Below are 22,810 nucleotides of genomic sequence, written 5' to 3'. Positions count from 1 at the left end.
TTCGTGTTCACACAATACCAAGAGGGAAACGTTAGCTTAGCCTCCATCCAAGACTGTTTCATTTAAATTTTGGGAAGCTCTGTTCTTGCACCTAATCTCTGCCGATTTTATATCCAAATGTCACTCACTCTTGTATTGTTTTATATCACATCTACTGGACTGGAGTTCAGTTGTTTGTGGCTTTTGGTCTGGCTCGCCAGAGAGGGGCGTTCGTAGTGAAAGTTTTATGTCCTCGCACTCGTAACATTTGCTTTCTCCTTAAACGTGCAGTTTAACTCGGATCCTTGCGCGGAAAAGGAACAAGCTTGCAGAAGGCAATCAAAGGTTTCTGCTGTTTAATTTATAAAATGACGCGGTGAAGAGGCCCAGCGTGAAGATCCACACTGCGAGGTCCGCAGGGCAGCGGCGAACGCAAAATAGAAAAGCAGACATTCATCACACACATCACGGATCCAGTCGGCGACGCCCCGCTTGGCCTCGGGCTGCTTCATCATTCACTGCGCATTAAAGGATCTGGCTATGAGAGGCGGCCATTACTTAAAGTCAGCGTTAGCTTAATGTCAACACCTTACGCCATTACAATCCAAATTATTTTTTAAAACTCCAGCCTGTGCACCCCCGAAGCCTGCCCCTCGTTTAAGACGATGTTTTCACTCCAGACTTGGACCTAATTGCTCCGTGTAAACCAAGCTGGAATGACATACTGTAGCACACGGGCTACTTGTAAAGCCACAGACGTACTTGTTTCAAAAGTTTCGCCAGCTTTGGTGGAAAGTGTGAGTGAGGAGAAAATTTGCAGGTTGTTTAAAACGACCCGATTACTGTTTTCAGAGGGGTTTTTAAACATTTGGGACGCTAATCAGAGAGCTGAAGCGGGCGCTGCCATGTTCACGTCCACAAAAAGTAATCAAGAGTCAAAACGAAGCCATTAGAAGTCGCCGGGATTGATCTCTAAAATTACAGCGGGGACTAATTAGAACTTGGAGCCAGTGCTGTCCTCTGTTGTATCGCTAAATGTGGCTTTCCAAGAATACACAAGCGGCTACTTCAGAGAGAGAGAAGGGAGATGCCACTTCCAGTGCGCTCGGAGGTGATGGATGCGTCTGTCAAGTAACTTTCATTGCGAAACGGACCCTCCGGTTTTTCTTGTAATGTCCAAGTTGAGTTAACAAGGCATGCCTCGCCAGAAGCACTCACTCATGTTAGAATAACAGAGATGCATGCTTGACTCGGTCCTTCTTCACGATGCCAGGGCGAAAATCTAAGCGCAGCGTTTCAGTCGTTCGTGTGTCATCGCCTCGATAACTCTGACGGCGCTATCTTGGGTCGCCGAGTCTCCAGGTGTTTGTCAGACGGCAGACAGTTGCAAAGCTCTCAAGTATTTGGGAATTCTCCGGAAAACTGACAGACGGCAGCAGGCTAGGACTAGAACGGGGGCTTATTTATGCGTTTATGTCTTTTAATAATGTCAGGCAATATTAAGCAGGAGTTCAGCGGTCAAGCTGGAGAAGAAGAAGAGAGGGTTACGACACCGGCGACGGATCGGGAAATAAATGCACTTTCCTTAATTGACTGCTTCTATTATTGTTCATCCTGTGAAGAAACTCAAGCCGGCGGCACCGACTGCAGCTTTGCGCTCGCGTCTCGAAGTGCGCAATCAGTTACAGATTTAAATAGGATGCTCTATAATGCCTTGCTGATGATTTGTTGATTTGGTGCTATTCCCCTCGGTTACATGTCTTCCCCTCAGGTCCAGGCCTGCGATAGCTTGATGAAAAGACCCTGATGAAAACTCTAGGATAATATAATTTTTGGTGGCGTGCCATACGGAGCTCTCAGGTTGGTTTTCCTCGATCCAGCGAGGAGGGGGGGTTGGGGGGAACCTGGCCTGGGCCCGCGGTTCACAGCTGCGCAGCCGGGAGCGCGGGCCAATTCATCACCGTCGGCTGTGTGAGGAACTTGGCATTTCTGAGCATCTTTACCAGACATTATCCTTTGTCTGCAAATGAGTCTAACTGCCTGCTGGCTATCGGGGTCCCCTCCGTTCCAGTTTTGCGTTAACGGCGAGGAGGACGGCTCCAGGAAGACGTAAAAGTGAAGTCAACGTGAACGCCGAGCTGTAAACGATGATCACTTGTCGTGATAAAAAGAAAACTCAGGGGGAAGTCAGTGAATCGGCTTTTAAAGAAACAAAACGTGTCGTTATCTAGAAAAGTTAAGAGGCCAATCAGCGCACTTTCTTAAAAGCTGCACTCATACCTTCCAAGTTTCATCAAATCAGAGCCGTGCTCTCTAAGATTTCACAATTTCCTCAATTTCAAGGTCAGGCAAAGAAACAAAAAAGCTCTGATCTGTTAATGTGGCTGACAGGCATATCCTGAACGCAGCCTCCTCCTCCTCCTCTTCTTTCTCCTTCTTCTACCTTACACACTGAACCCCAGGCAGACAGACACACAGCGAGTAAAGGGTGTCTCATTAAAAATGCTTGGATGTTAAATGCCGTAACAGTTCGGCGTGATTGCTGCACGGAGCCTCCTCCAAGCTGCTCTGCCTCTCATATTCACGGGAGGAAAAATACTTCCCGATTCAAGACTCACAGAGCGGGAGCGTCAGAGAGGGGCACGGTCACATGGAGGAAGCGAAACATTCCCTACACTTGTTAAACCTGCATGAAAATCGGTTCCAAATTAGGCAAAGTTAAGGAGTGACAGGTGGATCTGTCTTATTTTAACCTCTGACATCTACAGTCTGCTGTTCTCTTTGCTGTTTTAGTGTGTGGTAACATCATGCCAACATTTCTGAGGCTTTCAGGGAAAAAAAAAAAGAGCCCCAAATTACATCAAATAAATCATTGCACTGTTAGGAAAACCACCTACGAGAGGCATTGAGATTTCAAACAACTGCCAGTTTGTACATGACCGGCTGCAAATTCAACCCAGGAGAAGGAGACCGTCTCCAAAGTTTCACCACAGGATCCGCAGGCGACTCGTGCATCTGTTGGTTTAAACGTAAATGTGTCTACGATCAGAAAGAGATTGTACAAATCTTGATGTGCAAGGGAGGCGTGACAGGAAAAAGCCTGTGCTATCCAAAAAGAACACTGGAGCAAGTTTTTCCAGTGAACATATACCCTCTGGGCTCTGTATGACTCTCATAATTATAATGTGATAGAAAAATACTACTAAATGCTCACCGTAACCTCAACTTTAGACTAGTTACACACATATAGGCTTGTATAACAATGACAACTAAATATATAACCTATGCACAATCCTTTATTTAACACCTTTAAGGTTGGATTCACAATGTTTTCTCACCTGTTATTCCGCCTTCACACGGTCATCGCACTGAGGATGTTGCGAGCAGCGAGTGGCGAAGGACTGATGGCACTCACATCACCATGGAAACCACATAACAAGATTATCTGTATAAAAGCTGTGTGTGTGTGTGTGTGTGTGTAGGGGAGGTAGCCAGAGGAGCTTCTCTCCAGAGAGAACCTGTAATTAGACTCTCTGTGAATCGCTGATTAAACAAACCTTTTTGACTTTTGACCCGAGTCTCTCGACATCATAATGTCATTTGCATTTAGCCCAACCATTCGTTCACACGGTGCTGCGTTCACGATGATCAGTGGTCTTCAACCCGTGCAGCAGTTTGAGGGTTAAGCGCTTGCTCCAGGCAACTCAACCATGGACATGCAGGGATGTAAACCTGTGACCCTACCGTTCCCCAGCTGCTTCTCTAACCACTACTCTCTTGAAAGAGTCTCCCTTGAACTGTGTCATAGAAAACACGCACGGACATGACATTTTTCAGTTTCGAGTTTCCCTTAAATCACAATTTTACTTAATTTGATCCATATCCATCCATAGAATATTATCAAACTACTTCTGCTACTATCTACAGCCCAACAAGACATTTTGAGGACAGAAAGTTGTTTTATACGTGCATAAGTCTTAAATAGCAAAATGCAAACAATAACTGAATCTGAGATGACGAAAATCTGTATGAATTCATAGTTTTGCCATTACCCTAAAAAATGAAGACGATAGTAAAGTCTCACTCAGGTCCACCTAACTGGTTTCTCTTAAAATCATTGTCTGGATTGACCTCTGACCCCTGGACACTGTATTTATGGTCCTCTCAGACAACCTTAAACCTGGATTTTTAGTTGGCTCAGATTAAATTATTCTTTTCCCGATTAAGATGTAATCTGTGTGTGCACACCATCTCAATTCCTCACCCTGAACTCAGACACAAATAACCCCAGAGCGGCCCGTCGGTGCAGATAGATTTTATGTTAACAGAATTTATGCTCTAACATGTGGCTACGACGTGACGCTTCCTGCCTAAAAGAAACGTCTGACACTCGTGCTTAACTTACACGACTGTGCATTAATCCAGAGCTGTCACAAGCAATGACGGTGTTATTAATAGACGTGAAACCTTGTTGGAGACATTACACTTGCTGCCTTGATATCTGACCCAGACGCTGTGGTGTTTGCCCACTCATTTCTCTGTTTATTTATTGTCATGCCAGCTTGTTATTTGCCACTTTATGGGAGGGAACGTCAGGATTCATTAGAGCTGTTAAAGCTCCTTTAAAAGTGTCCTCAAAAACCGCCGAGAAACGCCAGCGGATGATGGAGCAGCACTCGTGAGGAGAAGGAGGCTTGAGAGAGTTTTCGTCTGAAGAGGAGGAAACGGATGCGGGGAAGCAAACAGCGGGAGAGCACGACACGCGAGGCTCCCTCCGACCGGGCCGATGGCGTGAGCGGGCTGTAATGATATTAAAGCTAGTCTGCAGGTTGGGAACAGAAGCCGTGTTCACGCCCCGGCCCTCGGCTACCGGGGAGCGCTGCCCTCTGTTTGGACGGAGCTCTGAGAGGCCGTTGTGAGCACGCATGTTTTTGATGGCAAGCAAACCACGCGGCTGCTGCTGCCGCTGCCGCTGCTACTGCTGCAGCTGCTGCGCAACAGTTTGGGATTTTATATTAAAAATACTCTTTAGATGGTGGGAATGGAAAGCCACTTCTAATATTTGGAAAGAGCTTTTACTGTTCATTAGTTTCTTTTATGAAATATTGCAGCAGAAGGCCTGGGGGAGATGTGGGGAAACTTCAAAAAGAGCGGTTGCATTTTAAAACAATTGAGCTAGTATCACAGGGACACTTCACAAATAAGAGATACTGTATATATTTACTGCTGTGTGCACCCACAATGTCCTACAGACACATTTCACAACTGCAGAAAGGATATTTCCACACGAGGCTTGTGTAATGTGTAATAAAGAAGTCGAGTGCGGTTGCATCCAACAGCCATGACCTATGGGAAACGTCTGTCGGTGTCTGGATGGGGTGAAGGTTAGGGCACTGGTGGGGCATACCACTTGATATACAGGGGTGTGGCGCATGCCGGGACCCACATGTGCCGTCAAAACAGGAGACACGTCGGGGGTATCCCTCCACAATTTCCATCCTTTCCGTGAACCTGATGGGAAGCACGGGATCTTGAATGGTGACCAGAAAGGCCCTGGGCGGATGTAATTGCTGCTCCCGCCGAGGCGTGGAGGCATAACCTCTAATTTCCCGTGAATAATGTCCCCGTGTCGGACAGCGAGCCAAAGAAAGTGGCAGTTTCTTTTCTCAGAGGGTTTGCGGCTCAGTTAATACACTCAGCCGTGGCTTTAGGACCGATGAGGGCATGGCTCCTGAAAGCATCTCACTGCTTCCTCTCGGCCTCACCCCTGTGCACCACGAGGTTCAACGTCAGGTTCAGGGGAAAAGGGTAGTAATTCCAGGCTCATCTGGGTCTGTAGACACAACAGAGCGACAGAGCAGCAAGAATGTGTTTATGTTTACGGTGCTCATCGTACCAACTCCAGTAGAAACCTCGCTCCATTTACGGCCGAGAAATCAGATGAAACTTCATATGTATCGACTTTTTCTCCTAAACCAAAAAACCCAGAAACCAGGCCTCTTGTTTTTCATCACGGTATAAGAGTTTTGATTTTTAACCCAGAAAACACAGCTGCCAACAACGTCTGTCAGCCATGACTACTGTCTGCAGATACTCTCAGCCTCCACTCTGCCTCAACAACCTTGGAACTTACTCCTGCGTTCAGTCCTTCACTATGTTTATGTTCCATAGCGAGCTGTATATTTACACGTCAGTTATTTACAAATCTATAAACTGGGGAAGCTTGCATTGTGGAGTTTTAGAAGTAGCGCCAAAACATACATTTAAACAGTGAGAGTGACAGTTGAGTTACACAGCCCATTGGATAAACCTGAGGTCTAATATACCGATCGGAGGGTGTCCTGTGGTGGTGGGGCCTTTGAGGGGAGGGGCCTCTGTGGATCATCCCACAGATACTTGATCAGTTTGGGATCTAGTGAATTTGGAGGCCAGGTCAACACCTTGTGCTGCTTTTTTTAGCTGTTCCTAAAGCGTTTTTGTGATTGAATCCTGCTGGGGATGTCTGCTGCCATCAAGGAGTGTCATTGCTATGGGGTGGGGGTGTCTGGTCTGGTCTAGGTGGGTGCTCCATGTCTAAGTAACATCCACACCAATGAATGCCAGGTCCAAAATTTTCCCAACAGAACAGTGAATTGTCACAAGATGGTTTAAATGCTATTTACTTCTCCTGTCAGTGGTTTTAATGTTGTGGCTGGTCGGTGTATGCGCGTTATCGAGGTTGTACGGTGGAGTACTTGACCAGTAGAGGAGCTACGGAGCAAATTCTGAAGTTTTGTTTTAGTTAGTTTTGAAAAGGCAAAGACAAACACACATGGAAAAAGTGTGTCCAAGCAGCTAAACAAACGAGGAACAACATGTTCAACTGAGGGTTTTTTTTCACTTTGGAAATGTCCAGGCTAGACATTTCTCGACCAATATCCAATATCTTATCCAATAACAAGTTGAAACAATGGAAACTGGACTTGTGGAGATTAGACATTTCAGCCAAGTCCTCAGCTCTAAAGGACTGATGAGGAGTAGGGCTTTAAATAGGAACATGTGTGGGCGTTGCCCACCAGAAACTCACATGACTAGTGTCTGTTAATGACCTGATACTTACCTGTAGATCCCAGATGAATAGTGCTCTAATGATGCATTAACCACCAACCAAAACCATGTGTCTTCTCTGGCTAAAATGTGGACATCCTCCTCAAACGAGTCTCTTTTGTCCTTTGTGTGTTTCTCACTGCTTTTGCTGCGTAGCCTATGCTAAGCTAATTACATCCTGACTCAAACTAAGTGCAAATCAAAGCCTGAGCAAGAAGAAAACTCAACTTACTTTGTCTGGTAGAGAGAGTAAACATTCTTTCATTTGTGGCGAATCAGTTTTGACATTGGTTCTTGTTGCAGAGGCCGTGGAGCCTGCTGTGTGGAATTAAAGAGTCATTAACCGTTGTGAATTTATTTGCTCTGAGCGTTTCTCAGTGGCTGCTTTCAACCCCTAGTTTTGTTATTTTTTTATTTTTTATTTTTTTTTGTTGCTTCTTTGGCGTAATAAGCTCACTCATCCCCTCTTCCCCGATCCCTGCTCCTCCAGTGACCCCCGCGAAACAGCTGGCAGCGTTTAAACTTCAAAGGGCGATGAAGATTTTCAACCACATATTTTCAGTGTTTTGCTAATTTTCAATTTTTTACACGTGGCCGATATTAATGATGAAAGCCCCATGAGAATTTGTGGCAGCCTTCTGCGGTTGAGCGCCGAGCATCTAGGCTAACCAGGACCAGGACGGCGGGATCAAGAGAGCCGGGGCTGAGAGACATGCGAGAGGAGGGCGGCAGCGTCGATGGAAGCCAACAGTCGTTTTTTCTTCTTTTTTTTTGCTGAAAGACGGTCGAGCTTGACACGGGCTGTTGATACTAAACAGGAACAGGAGACAGAAAGAGCTCAGATCAGCAACAGCACACTCACAGAAACACTGTCAACTCTGTATGTCGAGGAAAAGACTGGATTACAATTAAGAAAACAGACTTTCTTTTTTTTTTTTTTTTTTTTTTTTAAAGATACTCAGCAACCAAAATAAACAAACAGTATCAACTTTGGGGAAAAAGCAGGACAATTTGTTGTGCTTTCCCAAATATCCTTCATTAGATTGTTTTATAGTCGCTGCTGACTACACGCCATGCGAGTGCTCTGGTGCAGAGATGATCCCAACCGGCCAAACGTCGACAACATTTTAGTTTTTACTGACAAAAATAATGAGCCTGTTTATAAAATATATTTTACTATTGTTAATAAATATCCCCACAAAATCTGGAATTACTGTAAGTAAACTGTGGAAAATCATGATTTAAATTCATTCTTGCACAACACGCTATTGTGCTCCTAATTGTTAGAGACATTTTTTATCCACTCGCGCAAACAGAGCTTGAATTTATGTGTTCGTATTATTGTATGGCATTCACACAGAACATTTGTGCAGACTCCCTGTATTCCACGGTGGCGCTTTACAACCAACAGGGGGTTGCTCTGTTTGTCTGAACGTCTCTCTGGAAGCTGTGCGCTCCTCTGAGTTTGGATATGTTCATATAAGTGCGGGAGTATACAAACTTTACAAGACGAGGCCGTGCGAGCCAAGCAGATGTGGGCGATGTTTAGATGTTGTGGCCTCGTTTGATTACTCGAGGAATGCTGCCGCGGAGAAGGTGGCTCCAAACATGCTGCTGCTCGCGCAAAACGACGCACGGGGCATTTGGCGGAGGAACAAACGGGAGAGAAAGTCGCATTTATTTTTTATCATCATCAGCGTTTTTTCCGAGTGGAGACGGTCAGGGAGCGAGGAGAGGGCTTCCACAAATGTTTGCACCAAGTCCTGATGAAGTAACTGATGTAAACAAAGAGGCGAGGATGAAAGGTCCCCGCTGAAACGGAAGCAAGAGGGCAAATAAATACTCTGCGCTCCAATCAAGATAAAACATTTAATTTGAAACCGTTGTCAGATATTTTGATACAACACGTTTAAACACTTATATGTGCAACACAGAACACAGGGCTCAATCTGAAACACTTTTCAAACACTTTAGAGACTCCACGAGATGGATGCGAAGGTAAATATTTGCCAGAGCTGCTGAAGCTGGTACTGGTAAGGGACTGTACAGAAATTATCAGAGGGGGAGGTGGGCCTGGAAAAAGAGACTTAATAAAGTCTGAATAGAGATTAAGCTGATTGTTTTGTCGGATGGTCTTCTATATTACATAAAAGAGCTGTTATTTCATCGGTATCTTTGTAAATGTACTGCAAAATAGCTGCATTCAGGTGCGTTACAAATACTTTCTGCAGTTTTTTGGAAACACTAGATGTGGATCATACAGCCTGTAACAAGAGCACCTGTTTTGTAATATTACCGAACAACAGAAAGTTTAAATGTCCGTGTAGACCCACAGTATAACGCGTGCTGAACTCATTCCAACCTACTGAGCGAAGTGGAAACAGTACGAATCGGAACAGCCACGGAGCCAAAGAACGGCCTGTTTCCTTTATCCAGTGACAGGAGTAATAACTGTAATGATCTAAAACAAAGCTGGCCTGGCTGTGAGCGCACACTATACGTTGTGTTTAACATTATTTTGGCACAATGCTAACGCAACTCCTAATGTGTAATTCGGTCTTTTGAAGAATTATTGCTCCATTCACAACAGTTGGGCTGTTACGGTGGAGGGGGGAGAGGGTGTTTTCTAAGTAAAGCGGCAGATCCAAAACTAATATTAATAGCCCTGGAGAAGGTCTTGGTATTTTTTAAAAGTCAAACTTTGGGTCCAGATCCCCACCCTGATCATTTTTGCACGGTCCCTATTGGATTGCAGGGGCGGTGCTGCTTTCGGTGATAGTCAGTCAAACAGACGGGCCTTCCTATTAGCCTGAGCCAGTAGTCGGATGTTGCGCACACAGCCTGCAGCGGCTTCCTGGAGCTCCTCGACATCAGAGCCCATGATGTGGATTAGGGGCTGCAAAGTACACAAGAGAGAGATTACAACCAGTAGCAGAAACAACCCCCCCTCCCAAAAAAAAAAAAAAATCCTTGTTTTCTAGAAGTGGACTAATACTTTGGAATAACACCGAGCACACAAATAAGAAGCTTGCAGCCCATGTTGCCATGTCAGCATTAGTCTCTGCACACTGCCACCGACCGGCGGAGGCTGCAAATATATGCAGCGGTGGTGCTGCGACAGTCTCAAAATGCACTGGCACGTGTGACCCTGTGTGTGTGTGTGTGCGTGCATGCATGCGTGTGTTCCACTTCCAAATCATGCCTCGGCAAAGGGGTTACAGCTGCGCGCACACATGCTTCTGTAAGTTTGCTCGGATGAAAGTCACGCGGGGCAGGCTCGACATTAAAAACCTGAGCATGAACCGCACCACTCCACAGCCTTTCCGCCGCTCCAAAGGTCAGATTATATCCGACTATTAGTGGCTTGTGTAATGGATCTCGTTAGATCTTATTGCAGAACAAGGTTTCGGGCTCCCCAGAAATCTCCAGCTTTGGAAGTTTATTTTTTGGTTACATAAAATTGAACATTTAAAAAGATTTTTGTGTGTTCAAAGAGCTGCATATTATGTAGACCTCAGCTAAAAGGAACACAGTGGATATATGAAATACCACTGAGTGGCATGTGTTTTTTTTTTTGGTGGGTGGTGGGGGGGTTGAGCTTTTTTTTTCTCCGCTGTTTTATCTGCAACAAAATCACTACATTATGTTTGCGGGCGGTTTTGGGGCTGAATCAAAATAAAAAAGTAAATGTAAGCATAAATACTCTGGTGCTACGGGATGAATCTAAATTTGTTCAATGTGTGCCGTGTGGTAAAATCACAATGGTGTGCCACTGAGGTTTGCAAAAGCCACACTTGCAATTATTTGGGATAGTCTTGTTTACATCGATAATGAAGCAACGGCAGCATTACATCCCTCAACTAAGCACTTAAGGACTCCCTGCTCCCAAACATAACGATGCCCTGATAAATGCACTGCTGAAACGTCGCAGGCACTTTTGAGCTCCATATATCAAGGCCTCGTTCTCCAAGTAAAAACCAAAAAGGGGATTTTGAAAAAGATTTTTTTTAACGAAGATCATGCTGCAGCGGGCTTATAAGCGGTGCGTTTGGACGGCATCTCAATTTTTCCCCTAGTTTCAATGCATCAATGTCAAATCCCTGGTGATTCTGAGCAACACAAAGGATTATATCTTCTGTAGACGGCTATTGTCGAAGGTAATGATTCAAGAAGCAAGCCTCATTAGAACTTACATCCAGCCACTGATTTAGATTAGGCATCGCAGTGACTCTAAAACTTTCTTCCTGTTTCTGTCTTATTCAAAACTCTCTCATCCTGTTCAACGCTGGCTTCACATTTCGACACAGGAAGTGACAGGATTCCTGTGTCTGTGTCGCACGAATGAAACTTCATCCAGAAACTTCTTCGAGTTTGCAAACCAGGTTGTCGCTGCGTTCATAATGCACGTCGGGAGCCGAGCCGAGGCTGACCCCGACCCCTCTCCGTGTTACATGCAAACTTAAGACGCCACTCCACACATTTGTGCGGTCAGCAAACAGCCAAAGAAGCCGAGAGAGGAGACATTCCCAGGATTTTCAGCGCAAAGATAAACAGTGAAAGGAAAACAGATGAAAGATGAGGTGAGCCAGCTTGTGCGTACGAGCACGAAAGGGCTGTTAACCTACAGTGTAGGGCTGCTTCATAATCATATCGTTTGGTGGAAAAAAGTCATAAAGTTGTCCAGCGGCTCCTCTCTATTAACTAGTGTCAGGGGGTAAACGCAAAACATTTGCCCTCCAGTTTAATATGACTTTTAAATAGCATCCAAAACACCTCAGAGAGCAAACTTACATCCACAGGCTCCAGAAAACATGCAGCTCGCTAAACAAGTCTCTTTTGTGAAAGGAGAGGATGCCTGAGAAGTGCCAGAGGCAGCGTTTTTGCCAACCTCATAGCATGTTATTCAGACGTCGCCAAATAAGGTCTCCCGAAGCGCAGAGCAAGGCTAAGATAAGCGTGTCTCTCTTTGCTGCCTTCTTTTTTTTTTCTAGCTCGCTCTTTCCCTCCCAGCTGGGATGTCCAGGAATATAATACGCCGCTTGTTGGATATTCCCTGACTGTAATAACACCAAGACTGCGCTCCACGTGTGAAAACTGAATCGGGAGTTTTTGAGGTTTCTGCACTTCAGAGAGCTCCAGTGAGTCCTGACCTCCAAGAATCAAACCTCCCTCCGCCCCGGCTGAGGTGTACGAGGAGGAAGCAGGCCGTCTGGGAGGGCTGCGCATATTGTTGCATGTGTACACACACATCCTATCACCCATGGAGGTGTCACGGTGTTAAGTGTGCTGCGTTGGACCGCGTCTGCTTGCAGAAGTTGAGGTTTAAATTCCCCTGTGCCAGGTCTGACAACCATTATGGCTCCATCAACCCGCGCCCCCCCTCCGCCGCAACATATCCCGGCATTCCCATGTTTTAGACTCCACTGTGGAGGCAAACACTACAAACAGACAGCAGTGTTTAGCTGGGTCGAGGGGAAGCTGGTGAGGGAAGTCAAGGTAAACAACATTCTCTGCAGCCACCAGTGAGCCAGAGACTGTTAAGCTGCTTTTTCTGTCTCTAAAGGGGGAAAAGGAAAAGGAGGGAGGGAGCTTTCAAATCAGTGTCTTTAGGGCGAAAAGCTTCAAGCTGAGCTCTTAAAAAAAACGACATAAGGAATAGGAGCTTAAGTCTTTTCACTCCGTGGATGTCAAAAACATGGTAGTCATAACAGAAGACAGAGGACACAGCGCCTGTATCATCCGCTCACCACACCCACAACCTGAAGTCATGTTTCACACAAAACCAGGGGGAAACTGTAGAAATAAACACGAGATGCTCGGCTTGGATTTACTTCTTCCCTCGCGTTTGTCTGAGTTCTGCTCTCCCCACACACCCTCGCTGCGCACTTTCACTGCTGAAGTCTGAGCATGTAAAAGAAAAATGAAAACAAACAGTCGCCATGCCGGGGCAGAAGTGTACAAACGTTTTTCTCATTTAGATTAGTTGCAAGCCTAAAATACATACCAGGACCTGGCAAAGGCTACGATTTGGAATACGTTCAGTTGAAAATTACCAATAATTACCATCTGAATTTTGCAATTTTCATCAATTTGCTTCACAAAGCCTTTCTTATGAAAGAGCCTCTTTAATACAAATAGCTGGCTGTGGCTGTCGACAAGAATTTATGCTTTCAGCAAACAATTCCCAGTTCTTTGGAAGCAATGTAAATCACAGAGGAAAAAGCATGTTGATTCTATACATGACACAAAATGAAGCACATCCCTATGAAACTGTGAAATTCCTGGACTGGATGTCAAATCAAACGGCATAGGTATGGTGTTGGTATGTATTTCCTCCACAGAAAAGTCAGGGGCAAAAACAAGGCTCTAGTCAAAACATGAAATTTAACTGATGTATTTGAGATGTTTAATAGCGATACGAGTGAAAGTACATAACTGAGGGGACAAAATTTGAAATGTTTTGGTCCAGGCAGAATGAAGGACGGGTCGCTAATGAGTTTTCCAGTGTGAAATACTTTCTTTTCAATGCTTAATTTCCCCTGTGAATCTTGCGGGACTGTGCCATACACCATTAAGTGTGCTAGAGAGGAGAGTTACTTTCTAAACCAGCTCTGGAGCAGACCTTTGCTCATGTGAAACCGTATACTACACGTGGGTGAACATGTTTTGAAAGCTTCTCAGCGGCACCGAAAAACTCTTTAGAAATACGGTTGCAATAATACGAGAGGCAGTCCAGAATTTAACACGAGGCCGTAAATTAGACGCAGGGCCCGGTATCAATCCTCGATAAACCCCTCTCCGACCCATTCAGAACTATCGGAGGTATTTTTTTAACACATTCTTCCAAACGTCTGACTGTATATCACGAAGCACGGCCCTGCAGCGCCCGCTCAGAGGTGGAGACTGACAAGCTCCCGCGCTGTAATGTTTCCTCCGGGGTCAGGCAGGTAAGCATCAGCCCTCCTCGTCCAGACTGGCTGAGACCCGAGGCCAGACGGAACAATGAGGCTGCCTGTGTTGTGTTTCCACGTCTGAGATTAAGAACAAATGCAACGCTTGGTGCAGTTACGTGGCCGTTGGTAATTAAGCTCTTTAAAAGTCCAAAAATACATTATGGAGTAGTGGTGCAACTCTTAACTGGTACATTAATAAGGGCAAACACGGAGACAGATTAAAAAGGGTGGTATGTCTTGTATGTGCACACACTTGAATTTCAAATATAGACACAAACGCACACTGAGAGCTGAAAAAAAAAAAAAAAAAAAGGGCTTGTCCAGCTTTTGTCGTGGCTCAAACTACAAAAAGCATTCAGCTTAACGACTTTTGCAAATTGGACATAACTCTTTCGGAACACCCAATGTTCAGTCCAGCTAACCAGTTATAGCTAGTGTTGAACCACATGCACTGTAACAGCAGCTCAAGCTAAAGTACACCATTTAATGAACATGGGAAAAAAAATATTTGGCTGCAACGGCATGACCGCTTTATAATTTATATCACAGTTGTTATTTAGTGGGGAAGAAAGGATTTAAATTCACTTACGGCCACAGACAGATTTCTCATGTGAAAGTCTTTCTGTGGAACGCGATTGAATCGGAGAATAGGATAGATCATCTGTGACAAGACGTCGATTAAAGCGTAATCTCATTACAATAAATCCCGACATCTCTGTCAGAGACGAACATAATAATAATCTTTGGAGCATGGGCATGGAAACAGCGCGTCGGACTCAAATGTTAGACAAAACAATGCTTGTTCCTTTTTGGAAGCGCGCTGCGTACACAACTGCCACGATGAAGAAAGCTGGCGGATGTAGGCTGACAGAGAAGGAAAAAAAACTTGACCATAAAAAAAACATTGTTTTCTTTTAGCCTTGAACAGCTCTGACCCCGCTCCTTGGCCTGAAACATATCACTGCTGCATTCTACCCTGATGTCCAGGAACAGCCCTTAGCAACAGTTACCCCCAGCTACAGCCCTTTGACTCGTGCTGTAATGGCATCTAGGGTCTACCGTAGAAATGGCACTTTGCACACACTGAGCTGTTTGCTTTTCTGAATTCCCATGACGGCTAGAAAGTGGAGTCATGTTTCCGCCGCCGAATAAAAACCCGCTTTGTTTCTGCTCCATCGGTCAAAGGCTCTGAAAATAGTCACAGCTTTTCAAAGTTTATTACTCAGTGTTTTTCACACATCACTGAAACAAGGGTGGTGGGAGACCAAAGCACATTTTCCCTCAATGCAATTAGACCAGATTTAGTCTCAAGCGCACCAAATTAACTACATGAAATAAAGACGTGGTGAATTATCTACAAAAAGGCATTAATGAGGGCTCTGAAATTTAGATACAACAGCACTGGAACTGACCTTGACCACTCCTTTCTTGTGCATGGTGATGCAATTGTTGGGGTCCTTGGACAGTTGGTACAGAGCCATGACTGTGCTCTGGTGGACCGAGTTGTCTGTCGACTTGAGGTAATACACCAGTGGGGCCACGGCGCCAGCATCACCGAAGGACACCCGATTGCTGCCCCACATGCAGCAGTGGCCAATGGCCTCAGCCAGGTGGCGACGGAGCCTGTCATCAGCCTGTTGAGAGGAGAGGGAGGGGCGCTGTTGGATCGCAGAGATCAGTCCTTACAACACAACACAACAACGAGCTCTGCAAGAAATACTTGGCAATACTTACCAATGTTTTTCTCATTAGCTAAATTTATGTAGCAATGGGCAGGGAAAGACAAACTGAACTTCACTGTTAAGACAGCGTTTGCATGTTGACAATAACAGCAGTGTTCATGAATAGTAAAAGCTCGCTGTTCGCCTCCAGCAGTGAGGGGGTCTTACTGTGTTAGTCAGATTGGCCAGCAATGGGACAACACCGTGATCCGTGAGGACTGCCAGGTTCTCCTTGTCTTTGGCTATTTTGGCGATGGCAGCGCAGATGCTTGCCAGCACCTCGTTGTTTGTTGACTTCAGCAAATTAACAATCAGTTCCAATCCACCGACGAGGGAGCGCACCATTTCCCCTGCGTCCTACGGTCAGAGAGTCTGTTATTAGCTGTGAGAATGATGGAGGTAAGACAGATATAGAGACAAAAAGGACAATAAATAAGTACTTAAACAAGTATTTTCATCTTCCCAGGTAATAATCAAAGTCCCACTAATGCAGTTACTTGACTTGTACCAGAGACACACACAAACACAAATCTGTATTTGAGTTTGCACACAAAAGCATCAACGCCCTGTTTGCGCTGCACGATATTTGACTCAGCGTTCCTGCAGCAAATCAAAAATAAATGTTTTTACATTTTTATATATAAATACTTTAGCTTTTCCAGCGAGCTTGTCATTATGATTTTATTTAACATGTTCGTATCTAATTTTGACAACTTTACAGCCTCAAAGCGGAAAACGAACCACTTATCGGGGTTTGGACCACATGGTTGGGAAGCCCCACACTAGAGCACGCAACAAAATGCAACGCAAAACACCCTGTCCTGCTGCAGAGCTGTGTTTTTGGATTTGTGAGAGCGAGGAATACATTTTGACTCTTTGTCAATCTCTGCTACTGGCAAGCGACCCAGACGTAATGAAGATAAACCGTAGAATTTAGGGCTTAGAAGCGACATTTAAAAGGTTTTCCCCAGAGTGAAAAGTGTAGACTCATGGTTTGAGCTCATGGCACCAGCAGGTACCGCAGGACTCGCTGCCACTTGTGGGGCGATGCCTACCAAACCAACGAGCTGGTCCGGAGCGCTAAGCGAACCACAGCGGAAGAGCTGGCAGAGACAGTGGCTTCAGTATGGCTTGGCAACACCAGGCCACTGTTTAAAATCACAACTCACCATATCGCCAGCCACGGAAAGGATACATCAAGGTGGCCGAGTCTGTAATGTGCAGTGCTATGAAAATAGAACAGAAACTTCCCCAAAAGCATACAATTATGGATCGCTGGATGCAAATCACAAAGCACGCTTAATTTGAGTCCATTTCAACATCAATCTACATGTCCAGACCTGATGTATAGCACCGGGCCGTAGACTACAATAACAGCAGAATTTATATTTTGTATTTATTCTATAAATTATAGGGATTTCATCAAATTAAGCACTGACAAAGATCCATGAGTTGATCTAAAGTTTGAGGGCACTGGATGTGCTGTTGCGCTCTCCTCTCTGACAGAGAGCTCAGAGCTGACATCAGGCCAGGGTGCGGTGTATGGGCCCTGTGATGCCGTGCCAAAGGATGAGCCATGTGTGCAGTGCAGGCCAGCGAGGGGGGGGGGGCGCCGGGGCCAGGAGCTGACCCCCTCGACACACAGGAAGCTCTTCCTCAGGAATACTGATGAAGGCTGGCCGGGAGTCCCTGCGACAGAGGAAGCTCTCTCAAGCCACCAGCTGCGACAGACTAGCCAGAATCTCTTTCATGGCGTGGACTGGCCCCTAGATCTGAAAACCAGCGGCATTATGAGGCTGCACACGGAAAGACCTTTCTCGCTATCCTCTCTCTCTCCCCCTCCTCTTACCCAGGATGAAATAAAATAGAAAACACATTATCTGCTGTGCGTGAGCTTCGAGCTGAAGGGAGCAAGCCAAGCTCAGAATGGCAGAAGCTCGCCCTGACCTCCTCTCCGGAGTAATCAGGCTTCTATAACATACAGAACATGACTACTATGCAAAGGAAAAATAAATCAAGCATCTAAATGTGCGTCTGCATTCGGGGCAAATTAATGATACACCCCATTACGTTCGACTGGGAGGGTTCTATTTCCTTGATTGGAGAGCAAAGATAATTGAATGATTCACTACTTAGTCTTTGGAGTACTTTTATAGTACTAAATCAATTTAAGTCATTGACCTGTGGACATGGGGCATATCGTCTGTCTGCGTCTGTGACTGTAGAGGGGCAGTAGTGCTCTATGGAGCTTCCAGCAGATGCATTTATACCAGGGCTCTTTCATAAATCCACTATGGAACTGTTAACTCAAACCACATGGGGTTTTTATCTAAATACGGACTGCAGCAAAAGCAGCTGTATCAGGTTCCCCAAGTCGATGGGCAAAGAGCACTATTTAGCTCTTGTCATTGCCCCCCGTCCCAGAAAAATCACCCGAAAAGCATGTTCATGAATTTCCCTCAAAATTGGCACACTGACATCCAGACAAACATTGTCAAACTTTGTTAAAGCTCAATAGTGGGTCTGCAGTTTCCCCTTCTCCCTCCATATGGTTGCCATGCCTCATTTTCGCTGCACTTCTGGGCCAGAGAAATTCCAGCGAGCAAAAGAGGGGTTTCACCCCCAAGACACCTGTCTGGGCCCAATATATGTGTTTAAACTTAACCAGATTGCTCGACTGACAAGTTGTTTACCCTAATCATAGTGATAATCTAATAGAACAACATTACGTTTGTAGCTGGAAATGGTACAAGTGCTCCGGGGATAAAAGACCAGCACATGAGTACCTGAAATTAGACCTGACGACGTTGCTGGTTAAAATTTTAACCAATAGATTTAACAATGGACTCTTATAACATTGTCTGACTCACAAGAGTAAAATCCTCTTTATAATCTCATCTATTCTTGGTGCCTACATTACCCACAATGCAACTTAACCACCGATGCTTAGTCAGACTTTGGTAAGTAGCTGCTGAAGTAGCATCGATGCGCTAGCTTTAAGCAGAGAGGAGGAGGTCATTTTCAATCTTATGATCTTCAAACCCAAATGATGCAGACTCAAATGGCTCCACTTGAGTCAACTTATCAAACTTCACAAAGCCCTGGAGCCACAATTAATTTAATAGTACTTTCTTCAGATATGCAGTAAGAGTTAATTGTGTAAGGTCATGTGTTTTCTTTAAAGTAAACTTGTCAAATCTTAAATTACTTAGGTGTTGTGCGTGGCCATGTAACACATACATCTGTGCAGTGTTTTCATTAGAGACGTGGGTTCACAGAAACTGTGTGCGCCATGCGTGGATTGTGTGCCTCTGTAACCAGCAGCATGTTGAGGGAAGATTTTCAGCTGGGAAATCACAAGCCACGCCACAGGATATTACTCAGTCTCAGTCTTTCTCCCTGCCTGCTTCCAAATTCACCAATCCCAGTGTGCCAAGGAGGCTTCTCTGCTTCATATTAGCCCAAGGTTCATGTAAGCCTCCTCTGACACAGATCTGCCCTTGCTAACCTCCCAGCAGCCGCAGGTTTGAGCGAGAGCTTAGGAGACAAAAATGGTGATATAAGCAAGCTTCTGTTTTGCGACTGGGATAAGCCTTTATTCCGAAACGACACGAACTCTGCATAACTCTTTGATTTACAGGCTATGAATGTGTCTTTGGTGTTCCTCTCAGCATAGACAAGCATTTGACTGTATGTTAACGGAGGGCTGAAAAAACTTTACTGTACCTTTGCATTCTGAATGCACGGACAAAGGGCCCATGCAGCACTGGATTGAACATCTGCACTGGGATTTTTTAGCAGTGACCACACCAGGCGGACTCCATCAAGCTGGTCAATGATTCTAATGAAAGAGAAACAAAAGTAGCTGTGAGGGAGGGAGGGAGGGAATGAAAGAAAGCAAGCATGTAAAAAGTGCAACGTTGGATTTCGTTTAGATCTTTCGTTAAGTATAATTTCATGCTTGAAAGCTACTGTATAAGAATGTTTAATAATGTTTGTTTCACATAGCTCTGGCTGTATAAGCCGGGTCAGCAGCAGGTTCAACGCAACTGCAGCCAAACAGGATCAAAGCGTCAATCGATTTCAGCAGCGGGCTTTTCATCACGCCTCGCCTTCCGTCCTCCTCCGTGCCTGAAACCCACCCACTGTCTGCTCACTCAAATTATTCTCAGCGGAAAAGCTCAGCAACTCCAGGGCCAGAGGTTAACTCACATACATATGTGTGTAGCGCTTCATACATGGATTTATAAATAGAATCCGAGACAAACTTTCACTTTATGTTGGTGGCTTGTTTTCAAACCAGAGCCAAAAAGAGGACCCCCTTTCCAAATCAAACAGAGGCAGAGACAGGTCGCTCTATATTTCATACAGTCTGAGTGAAGTTTACTTAAGCATGAGCTGTATTTCATGTCGTATACATGACTGTTTTCAAAACTGCAGTCAAGGTCTGAGAACTCAAAGAATTACGCCACAGTGCACCCGTTGTCTGGTATAAATAACATGTAACGTGTTCCCCATGTGTGCTTCCACCAACAAGGCCGACATTGAATGCTGTCATAATTACTTAAACACTCCCTAATCACAGTATCTCCGTGACTGGCAACGAGCGAACACTCATCAGGGATGTCCCTTGCTCCATCTGTCTTCCGTTTGCACATAAATCAGTCTGGAGGGATCATAACATCAGATTCCAGTCTGCGGGGCCTCTTAAATCCGGACCGAAAACAAAAGTGAAGCGTCATATCATCCGCCAAACCAGCTCCGTCTTCCCATGAAGCAGGTATGAAACAGATTAGCAATAAAGTTGCAGCTGACAGTGATGGATTAGACGAGGAGACCACAAACCTTGGACGCATTAAACAACGTGTGTTCGCTCTTGTAGCTACACAGGATTCATTGGAGGAAGTGCTATGTCATTAACCGCACGCTGCCTACTGGTTGAGAATGAAAACAAACACTGGAGTATTTCATGGAAAACTTGAAAGTGATCAATGTTTGTTCTGGGCTTTCAATAGCAATGGATGACCTGAATCAGAATGATGATGAGAGAATGATTGCGCTGATCAACAGAAGGTGGTATTGGAGAAAAAGGTTTCTATGAAGTCATGTTAACTGACAGGAATGTTGTTGCTAACTGTGTGGTACCATACATACAACATCATATTTGTTAGCTGGCCAAACATCGTCTATCACTAGTAATTAGACAAACAGCTCCAGCCTTGTTGGGTTGGAGCAGGATACAATCAAATGTGAGTTATGCTAATTGCTAAGCAAACTACTGTATACATACATGTCTCAAAATAAGCTGTCGCCGCAAAACATACAAACAGCGGTTGTTGAAATAAGAACTTTCTGTTTACGGCCAAGTGTGAAGGCTGAAAGATTACAAGGTCTGGCCTAAATATGCATACCGTGAGAAAACACAAGGAACATGATGAACCCAGTGCAATACAGTTCTCTTGTTGTGTGAAGTTTTACCGCAGTTATTGGCTTTATTTTGACATGCTTCGCTTTTTATTGAGCCCCTTTGGTTTTTGCCTCTAAACAACTGTAAAAGGCTCATACAATAGCACGGACAGCTAACTAACAATGTGAACTCAGACATTAAGTTATATTTGTGACCAGCGCTAATTAAGCAGGGTCTTGTAGTCCGTAACTGCCTTGTAAAAGCAATGAGGCACAGATGGAAGCTCCACAATGTTCTGCAGTGTTGAGGGTGAGGTTAAAGGAACACGGAATAAAGACTGCTCTGGACTCCGTTTCACTGTGTTTTCCCAGCCATGTAGTCTTGGACAGGGCAAGGCTTTAGGTATGTTCGTCTGACCAGCTAAGCTCCTAACAGTGACCGCGAGGCTATAGTAAAACACTGGGACTTGAACCACAACCATATTTAACACAGCAGGTACAATAAACAAAGCTTTTAAAAACTATAATTAAGCCGAGGATTAAAGAGTAATCTACCTGCAGAATTACAAATTAAAAGAACACACGATTTCTTAAAGCATTAGCCCATGACAGGTTAATGACACTGTGTTTACAGTAGATCTTTGAATTGGTGTCACTCTCTTGTAAAAACACATGACATCAATATGTGGCAAAGAACACGTGTTTTGGAGATAATTCTGTAGCGACGGCTACACAAAGCCACTAATCCCATTTTAAGAGTCACCTCACATGGAGTTGTTTCCTTTGTGTGAACTGTACTGTGAATGTCAAATAGATGTTTGGATGAATAGAAAGAGACTTACGCCATGTTGTCCTTATCTGAGGCACAGGCACCCACCGCCCTGGTTACATTCACAAGCAGTGCCTAGTTAAATTGACACGAAGCACATGAATTAATCTGTGTACAGCAGCAGCACGTTTGAAAAACGAGATGACCCTTAATACGCAACATACCTGGTTTGTTCCAGTCAGCAGGTTAACTAGAGGCTTTATCCCTCCACACTTGCGGATGGTGGCTTTGTTGGCGGGTATCTGGGCGAATTCTCCCAGCGCTCCCACTACATTGACCAACACTTCTTCAGGCTGATCCGTTAGAAGACCAACCAGAGTCTCCAGGGCTTTGTTCTCCTGAAACCTTTGGGTGGAAATGTGGAACATGGATCATTATATTAACTAGTTGTTACACATTTGTCAATGAACACAAAGAGCTTAGAGCTAACTGCAAGCTTCAGCACACTTACATCCTCACATTGACAATGCTAACATGCTGATGTTGGGTTTATCGTGTTCAGCTAACACACAAGTCAGAAAGGATGCACTTGGATACAGTCGTGAATTGACCTAATTCTTGAAAACGTGCTTATTAGCACCAAAAACCGAAGTAGAGCTGAAGATGAGAAAGAGAATGTCATTGTAGGTATGTCAAAAACAAAGGTACTGAGCAAACGTAACTCTTGATCTGTCATTAACAGGTACCCATGTCCCGCTGAAGAGGGCGGCACCTTACATTCTTACATTAATGGCAATCCATCCTGGTAGTGTGGGGTGGTGGGGTTAGAGTGACAGACTAGCACTGCCATCACTAGAGCCACACCCTTAGCGTAGCTGAATAAAATACTATTAGTT

General features: G+C 44.9%; 1 protein-coding gene across 1 annotated transcript in view; it reads right to left on the bottom strand.

Moving 5' to 3' along the window:
• Positions 1-8,872: 8,872 nt before the first annotated feature.
• The window catches only part of odad2 (outer dynein arm docking complex subunit 2), a 39,757-nt gene continuing 25,819 nt past the window's right edge, over positions 8,873-22,810 (bottom strand). The window contains exons 13-18 of the mRNA XM_084566580.1: positions 22,139-22,319; positions 21,988-22,049; positions 19,466-19,580; positions 15,908-16,096; positions 15,431-15,652; positions 8,873-9,961 (exon numbers count right to left, since the gene is read on the bottom strand). Coding sequence (XP_084422706.1) covers positions 9,845-9,961; positions 15,431-15,652; positions 15,908-16,096; positions 19,466-19,580; positions 21,988-22,049; positions 22,139-22,319 — 886 coding nt within the window. The 3' untranslated portion in view covers positions 8,873-9,844. The remainder of the gene's footprint in view (positions 9,962-15,430; positions 15,653-15,907; positions 16,097-19,465; positions 19,581-21,987; positions 22,050-22,138; positions 22,320-22,810) is intronic.

Source organism: Chelon labrosus (assembly GCF_963514085.1).
Source record: "Chelon labrosus genome assembly, chromosome: 18".
Taxonomy (NCBI): Eukaryota; Metazoa; Chordata; class Actinopteri; order Mugiliformes; family Mugilidae; genus Chelon; species Chelon labrosus.
Note: the sequence above shows the minus strand (reverse complement) of the source record. Positions and strands in the feature narration are given on the sequence as shown.